The 9,306-nt window shown below is 38.8% G+C and overlaps 1 protein-coding gene across 1 annotated transcript; it reads right to left on the reverse strand.

Moving 5' to 3' along the window:
* Window positions 1–7,930: 7,930 nt before the first annotated feature.
* Window positions 7,931–9,306, reverse strand: LOC123977704 (C-C motif chemokine 4-like). Its single transcript, XM_046060602.1, has 3 exons — window positions 9,213–9,306; window positions 8,461–8,572; window positions 7,931–8,111 (listed from the first exon to the last, which is right to left on the reverse strand). The coding sequence occupies exons 1-3, from the start codon at window positions 9,304–9,306 to the stop codon at window positions 7,958–7,960; spliced, it is 360 nt and encodes a 119-aa protein (XP_045916558.1). The 3' UTR covers window positions 7,931–7,957.

Raw genomic sequence — 9,306 nt, forward strand, 5'->3', positions numbered from 1 at the left:
CATCTCCTTCTCTCTCTCTCCCTTTCTCTCTTCTCTCTCTCCTTGCATCTCCCTCCCACCACTCTCCATCGTCTCCCTCCATTTAAAGGAACAGTGCACCGATGAGATCACTCTCAACAAGCCTTTATTCTCTAAATGTGTCCAACTCTCATTTAAATGATTTTTGAATAGGATGAACATAAAGAGGACCATTGAAAACGTTTGCTATAGCTTAACGCTAATAGCAGTAGTGTTTAATTAATTCATACAGTCACAAGAGATTTAAGTGAGCAGAGAGAGAAGGTGGCCTAGGGAAAATAAGCATTTGGAAATGTCTGTAATAATAGGTCATTATAATACTAATACTAATTTTAATGTAATCGTGTAAAGCGTGTTTTCAAACCTAATTTTTGCTCATCCCTGTGAATATATAGCCAGATTTACAGCTATTAACACACAAATATCGGAGGATAAAGAAAGATATGTGAAAGGATGGAAATGAGGGAGAAAAGATGGAAATAAACAATATGGGGATAGAAAGACAGTTATATGGACAGGCAGGAGGGAGACGTAGATTGAAGCCAGGACAAAGTGGACGTGGGATTGGAAAGGATAAAAAGGACTGCAGGGTGGTCAGGACGATGGGCGACAGACAGAGGAGACAGTGTAAATATCTCAGTAGTTATTCATGCAACCCAATCCCCTAAAGATTATCCATAATATCTTTCTGTCTCCTCACAAACCTCCTCCTTCCTCCCCTAACTCCATCTCTGCCTTTCATTAAATCCCCCCTATCTAACATTTTCACCTCCTCTTCTTCCTCACCTTGTCCCTGTTGACCGGACCTCTATTTAAAAACAAGTGGCAAAAACACAGTGAAAATCAGTGCAACCTTGAGATTATTCTCAGTCTTTATGTGCGTGTGTGTCTCTCTCATCCATGTTTGGTCTCCTAGCAACCCAGGAAGCTGTAGGTAATTATATGGAAGATATTGATCTCTAGGTTTTTGGTCCCTTCTCTTTCTCATCGCTCCCGTCCTCCTCTCTCTCTTAATTTCTGTTCAATTCCCACTTTTTAATTTCCTTTTAATCTTCTTTGAAACACACAAGACAGCCGCTCTAGAAGGGGGCTTTACTTTTTTTGTCATGCAAAGCGGCATTATCATGTGTCTGAAAGCACACGGCTCTGAGAAATCTGGGCCGCTGAACTCAGTCATCATTAGATTGTTCAGCCAAAGGCATGCAGTGCAACGCGCTTATTACCATGACAACGTGACAGGAAAAGTTAGATGGCAGCTGCCTTAAAGTGACATTTTGGTTTTGAGAGTTACACCAGTGATTCAGAAGTCTGTGTTAGACAGGCAATTTAGGTCTAATTTCCCCGTCTGCACATAATGACATCATAATAATCTTCTAATGTGTGTGTGTGTGCCAGTCATCAGCCAATATTCAACAGGGTGTGATATGAAATGTAACTGTTGCTCTGGAGTCTGCCAGTTGTTTGTGTTTGATTGTTGTCTGTTGGCTGGCATTGCCTGTGTTTTGTTTTGTATATCTGCAGCAGAGACAGAAGTGTGTGCATGTGTGCGTGTGCATGTGTGCACGTGTGCATGTGTGCGTGTGTTTGTGTGCGTGTGTTTGTGTGCGTGTGTTTGTGCGCTTGTGGCTTTGTGAGAACCAATTTGAGTTTTAGACCTTGGGAGTCAATGAGGGTCCTCACAAGTATAGAAATACAAACATGCATGTGTGAGTCAGGTCTTGCCACATGTGACACTTTTGTTGCTAAAAATATTTTTGCACATTTGACTGTGTGAAACTCTTTTGCTTGTTCTCCTTCTTCTTCCTGCTTGTCTTATTCTGCCCTACAAAAGCTAAGTGCAGTAACTACGCTGAAACTGAGAAAAATGCCTTTAAAGTTTTGAGACTAGCCAGTCAAACATGTTGTGGTTAGGTCAGTGGTAACGCATTCAATGCATTAGAAAGACCTTTTTTATAGATAAAAACCAGGACCACTGATGTGCACTTTGACCCTCAAAAAGCAGATACTGCACTCTGCCTTTGGATGACCTTAACTAGCTAAAACAGTATTGCAAAGGCAAAGTGCAGTATCTACAAACTAAATGTGTTCATTCAACTTTCTTGTTGTGTTTCTTACTACATGTTGATTGTTTTAATAGCTTTAAAAGTTTTATTCATGTTTGAAAGTTACTAATGTTGAAATTAGTAAGCCTCAAAATTAAGATGTCTTTTATCGCAATGGCCCTTTACCACAGTGTTTTGCTCTTAAGAAATTTACTTTGAAGATAATGTCATCTTCATTGTCTTCATTTCCCCAACCATCATCAGCGTTTTACACAATAAATAGTTGATGTCTTAGTTTGCATTAGAATTTTAATTTCAATTAAAAATTAATTGATAACAAACCAAGGTTATTTTTAAAACAGTAGTTAAAAATTAACACAATTCAAACAATATGAAATGGAAGAAGTAGTGTGTGTGTGTGTGTGTGTGTGTGTGTGTGTGTGTGTGTGTGTGTGTGAATGCCGGGTGCGCTGATCCACTTTTCTGAGGAGGCACAGCTAACTTTAGCTAACTATAACTGGCCCAACATAACTTTACCGGAGCCAGCTAACTTTTGAAGGAGTAACCTCAGTCACAACAATTGGAATAGCTGCTTGAAATGTGAAGAGATGTCCGAAACAAAAAACATCAACGCGATTATAAATCACGCTGTCAGAATAAATGCCTTAAGGGAGCACAACGTTTGCCTGATTTGCATGTGGCTGGCTAGCCAACTTAGTTAGCTAACCTTAACTGATTATAAAGCTGTCATTTGCCTTGCTAATGTTAAATGTTTACATTTTACTATCCTCCTTACTATCTTTGGATATTTGCATTTTAATGCAAGTTTCAACAAGGATTTTACTGCGGGATTGTGCTATGGTGTTTCTCTATGGTAAGCTAACATTAGCTGGTTGGCTTGTTGGTTCCATGTGAGGGAGTGTTATGATCGGGGCAAACAGTATTACAGTCCCCTTTGGGATTACGTTACCAAGGCAGACTATCTGCGGTGTCAAAGCCGGGAAAACAAAGCCAGCCAGAGCGCAGTATCTCATTAAAATGCAAATCAATTTATAACATTTTTAACAGGCATTTATCTGGATTTTTTTTGTTGTTATTCTGTCTCTCACTGTTCAAATAAACCTAGCACTAAAATTATAGACTGATAATTTCTTTGTCAGTGGGCAAACGTACAAAATCAGAAGGGAATCAAATAATTTTTTCCCCCACTGTAGTAAAACAAAATTATATTAATTTCCTGGAGACTACTTTTATCTATAACCACTACTTGCTAACCCTACCCTTACACACTGGCCCAGAAATCTGCTTTTTCCTAATTTACCCTATGCTAAGCCACGCCCTGACAAACTGTTGGACCTGTCGGATGGTGCTGCCATAATCTTTTACTTCACTCCCTGGAAAAATATTGTCTAATTTTTGGAAAAAGCGATCACAAAAAGAAACAGACAGTTTTGCAGTTGCATTGGGCATTTGAAGGTTGTATTCAGGCTGTCAAACTGACTCAAACTGACATGAAAAAAAAGACAGAAGCTAAAGCCTACCGATCCCAGAGTACAAGTGAACCACCGTATTACCTCACTATTGAGAAAGAGGAACGACATTAAGAATCAATACTGTTCCTGTACAGCTGGGTAGGTCTCTATTCATTATTGCAATCATTAAAAAGCAGAACAGTAGGATTCAGCAGTAAGTTAGCTAGCGTTAGCTACCCAACATTACATTAGGAACAATCCACAGCCTGTATTTTTCTGGATTTATTTTAGGTTTTAGAAAGAGAATAATTCGTGCTTTCAACCTCTCTGGGTAGAGACTGTAACTATTACAAGTGCCCCTGGAACAGCATTTGACCATATATTGGAAAAATACGGCAAAAAAAGCTTGAAAACTACGCCTTTTGCATACGAGTCAATGTCGCAGCTATGAAAGTGTCTGACCTCAGTTAGAACGAGTCCTATACTGCGCTGTGTTTGGCCAGCTGCGTATTCAGGGTATTTTCCCTCAAGTGTGTCTCATTTCAGCATTGACCCCAGACAACAGCCATCTGAGAGGGTTTTCAGTTGTCTTACTGCCTTACTCACGCTTGACTAAAGAGTTAAAGTTGATTGTTGGTGCTGAACTTTCAAGTCTTTGTTGTGCAGATCTGAATTTCCTGTGGCTATCTCATCTCACCACATCAAGACCGTTTGACAAATATATGATGTGTATGAATTGAATGAGGAATGTGGAATGTTGAATTTAATTCTTTCTGATCAAAGTTTTGGATCAGAAAACATTTTAAGTACATGATTTACTGTAAAATCCTATACTACGCTGTGTTTGGCCAGCTGTGTATTCAGGGTGTGGCTTAGCGAAGGGTCAATTGGACAAACCTTTTCCAATCAGCTGGTCTTTAGTCTGATATGTGTCCCCAAATGTAGCTTAAGTCAGATTACATGCACACACAGTCATGTTTCCATCGCTTTCCGGGACATTACATTGACTTACATTCATTCCCTGGAAATGGACTCTTAACTAAACCTTAAAGAGCTCATATTATGCTTTTTGGCTTTTCCCCTTTCCTTTGTTGTTTGATCTATCTATCTTTTTGTGTGCACATAATAGGTTTGCAAAGTGAAAAAGCACAAATTGTCACACACAGTGACAAGATGTCCACCCGCTGTCTCCCCTCTCCCCCACCCTCCCTACTGAACATTAGATTCTCTCCAGGCAGTCAATGGACATGAAGTTGTGAATGTGATGTAGAGACAGTGCACCGTTAAAACTTTACTTATGAAAGATCAGTTAGTAACAAATAATTGACTTACCACTCTGAAACTTTTGCTCCAGTACAACCAGTAGGTTGTGAAGCTGGGGGTCTTGTCAGGACCCGCCCTACTCCTTCTGATTGTCTAGTAGTCCTTAATTAGAGGACAAATAGAGGTGAGATGCTTCACTCAGCAGTTAAATGGAGCAGTCAAAACGCAGGGTGAAAAGAGGTGCTGTAGTAATGTGCAGTATGACAAAAATATGGTGTTTTTATGAAAATTAATTCTACCTGTAAAACGTATTCTGGTCCAACACTTAAATAAAATTATGAACCTGAAAACGAGCATAATATGACCACTTTAAACCAAGTTACCTTAAAATGTAATGATTTACATTACAGGGACCTGCATTTTGTCCCCATAAGGTATGTGAGTCCCATAATGTGACTGTGCAAACGGATTTATGTCTCAACAACATTAGTAATACCTGCCCACACATACACAAACACACACACACACACACACACACATACACACACACACACATACACACACACTCACTCACTCACACTCTCGTTCTCTCAGGGTGTAATTTATGTTGATCCCATCTGTCAGGAAAAGCTGACACCACACACCGGTTATTTATATACATATGTGTGGTCATGTGTTTGTGTATGTTCCTGATGACATCCCAGTGTACTGCTCACAGACCTTTTTCTTTTTTGCTGTTCTCCCTTTTCTTCATTTCTCTCAGTCTTCTGTAACACCACATGACGTCCCAACACCGGTGTATCACAGCGGACTGTGTTTTTGTTCCGCTTTTTATGAACAAACATTCTTTCATACAGTAATTAGGTTAAAGCAGCAGGAACATGCAGTAAAGACAGAAATGTTCTTCATGCTCACCAACAGTGGAGCTTGATTTGTGCAAGATCACTGACTTGCTATTTTATTGATTCATCATTACATGTGTTTATATACATTAATCAGCCATAGCATTATCACCACCTGCCTAATTTTGTGTAGGTCCCCCTTTTTCCGCCGAAACAGCCATGACCCGCTGAGTTATGAACTCCACTAGATCTCTGAAGGTGTGCTGTGTTATCTGGCACCAAGACGTTAGCAGTAGATCCTTTCAGTTCTGTAAGTTGTGAGCTTTGGCCTCCATGGACATCCCACACACACTCGATTAGATCTAACAGCTGTTAGGAGACTTTGCAAATTAAGATTAATTTATAATTAAAAACATATGATAAACCTGAAGAAAATGCATTGTGTGCATTTAGAATAAATCATTTCATTTACATTAAATCAGATCATTACCTCAAAATTATTGTTTGAGGCTCAAAACAGGTAAAATTACCCATTGTTTCACAAAAAAAGAAAAGATTAGCAAAAACTTTTTCTTTTCTTCTTTTTCTTCCTCGTTAATTATGTCATGACCCCTCAGATTTATCTTGTGACTCTTGGTTGGGGCCTGACCGCTAGGTTGGAAGCCACTGGACTAAACTACCTCACTGTTTCTAAAGTAGTATCTTCACATTAACCGACTACAACATTAAAATGCTGATAATACTTCTGTACTTTTACTTTTACTTTTACGTAAGCAATATTTTAATGAAGGAGTTGCACTTGTAATCAAGTATTTTTACACAAATGTTTTGCTACTCTTACCTAAGTAAAGAATCTGAATACTTCTTGGTGACTTTAAAACCGCAGGCTGCTTGTTCTTGTTCTTTCTGCTACAGGTAGGTCACACTGACAGACTTATATGCAAATTTAATAGGACACCCCCAAGACTCGCTTCGTGGTCTCATGATTGAGTATTTTCACTGAACCAACAGCAAATCCAAAGTGTTGGAAATGTGATGAGAGTAAGACATGGTGGCTTTTAATCATTTTTATTCATTAACATGATTGTTGATGATCATCACGAGCTGCCCCATCTCCCGCCTGATTGATTTTCCTCATTAATTTGCAAATCTATGGAGCAAGGGCCTCCAAAATCTAATCAGACTATCTCCTCTAATGGGTCATCTGTGGTGTAAGTATAAAGCCTTTGTCATGAGCTTTCATTGAGTAATTGTGCTCACAAGACTGTTTATGTACGAACACACACACACACACACACACACACACACACAAAGTAGCATGTGGAGGGTGGCAGGACATCAAAATACAAATCTGGGTCTGAAACTATTTAAAGAAAAGCTGGATGATGATGTCACCCCATTGACGTCATTTGAGACATCCTTCTGGGACAGGAGGAGATTTTCGGGTCGGTTTATCTAGAAATCTCCAGGACATCTAACAAAGTAAGAGCACTAGGAGTTAAACTTGCCACCTACAGTCTGGTCGTTTTCGTCATATATTTTCCCTCAAGTGTGTCTCATTTCAGCACTGACCCCAGACAACAGCCATCTGAGAGGGTTTTCAGTTGTCAGATTTGACTGGGTATAACTCCATAACTGAGTGGTTTTGAAGCACTTCAGACACTATCTCACTGAGCCACTGTTCTCAGGAGTGCAATCACAAATGAGATTAAACAATTCCTCTTTTTTGCTGCAGTACACGACCAAGAGCAATATAAACCTGGCTTTGGAAACCACTGTGAAAAACATCTTTGGAGCGACATCTGCTGGTCATAGAGGCAAATTAAGGGCAGTGGAAGTTGGGGTCATCACTAATTTATACAGAATTAAAATATTTTTTTTTTTTAGCAAATTCCCAACCTTACTCACGCTTGACTAAAGAGTTAAAGTTGATTGTTGGTGCTGAACTTTCAAGTCTTTGTTGTGCAGATCTGAATTTCCTGTGGCTATCTCTGCCAGAAACCACATCAAGACCGTTTGACAAATATATGATGTGTATGAATTGAATGAGGAATGTGGCATGTGGAATTTAATTCTTTCTGATCAAAGTTTTGGATCAGAAAACATTTTAAGTACATGATTTACTGTAAAACTGCTTATATCTAATCTTCCAGGACATCACTTGAAACCAGCTTGAAACCACATTAAAACAGACAAAAGAGCAGGAAAAAGAAACAATTTGAGGCATTATTTTGCATTTATTTTTAAGCTAACTGAAAAACATAAAAAATGGTACAGCAGGTAACCACTACACTTCCACTTCTGCCTGGCTAAGTGAGCTTCAGAGTGTAGTGATAAAACATACATTGGGTAGGTCGGACTGTTTGGATCCAGAGCTGTTCACTTTTTGGATCCAGTGTTTGGTCTTGATGATGTTCTTGACCCACTTCTCAGATGGGTTGACACAGATTTTGGCACCATTCCTCATCGTAAAACTAAAACAGAGACAAAGACGGTTGATTCTGTTTTCAGTGTCAATTTTCTAATGTTTTTCATTAAAATATAAACATTCCAATACATTTATATTATCATCTTAGATACTATACATTATGATAATTGTGTATATAAATCTACATTCTTACGTACAGGCCTGTACATAATAACTATACAGTATGTTTAGATTTGCCTTGTGTAGGTTTGTTATGTCAGTTTAGCAGCATGTGTATACGTGAATCTTACTGTGTATTTGTTCAAGGCAGTGTGTATGAATAATTATTTTGTTTTGTGAAATAAAGTTAATTCTGAACTTTGGCAGAAGTTTAACGTCACAGAAAAGACACTTACAGCACGGCTTTATGTAGACACCCCTTCTCTGTATATTTGTAGCTCACCACACTGTTCTTAGGCAACCTTGTGGAGAAGAACCGTAAACAGCAGTCATCTGGACCAAGGGTACATGGGAATCCAAGAAAAAAACAGGGACTTTATGGACAAAAAGAAAGGCTAAGTGGCATTCAAAACAAAACTGTTACATCAACATACTTTTTTGGGGTACATTTTCAGATTTCCTTTGCACCTTTAGAGAACATACAAATAACCTGTTGAAGACAGCTGCGTTTTGACTCAGATCTCATTCAAAATTTTGCTAAATAACAAATAAATCAAATGATTTAAATGCTCTTAACTTACCAGTATTTAAATACAGAAATGCAAATGTTTCATATTTTCATCATTTTGAAATCAGTGTGCATAAGCTTTTAGACTCTTCCACCCCAACACTTTAATGACTTTTTTTTTTTTAACAATGTTATTTTCAATCCCATTCATCCATCGTCAACTGCTTATCCTGCGTACAGGGTTGCAGGGGGCTGGAGCCAATCCCAGCTGACATCGGGGAAAGGCAGGGTACACCCTGGACAGGTCGTCAATCCATCGCAGGCATTTTCAATCCCATCTCTTTTAAAATTTTGGAACTGTATTTTTGATAATTTTAACCTTTTAGATAACTCTTCTGTCCTCAAGAGGGATATTAAGAAATTATTACGGAAATCTATGGATAGATTGGTCCTTTCTGAAAAAAAAGAAGCAGAAAGCAGCCTGCTTACAAAGAATTTCCGGGACAGCGAGCGATGAGGAAAGCAAGACACAGGTCACCAGAATGATGGGGTTCTTCATCATCATCATCATCAT

This window comes from Micropterus dolomieu, linkage group LG10 (assembly GCF_021292245.1).
Source record: "Micropterus dolomieu isolate WLL.071019.BEF.003 ecotype Adirondacks linkage group LG10, ASM2129224v1, whole genome shotgun sequence".
NCBI lineage: Eukaryota > Metazoa > Chordata > Actinopteri > Centrarchiformes > Centrarchidae > Micropterus > Micropterus dolomieu.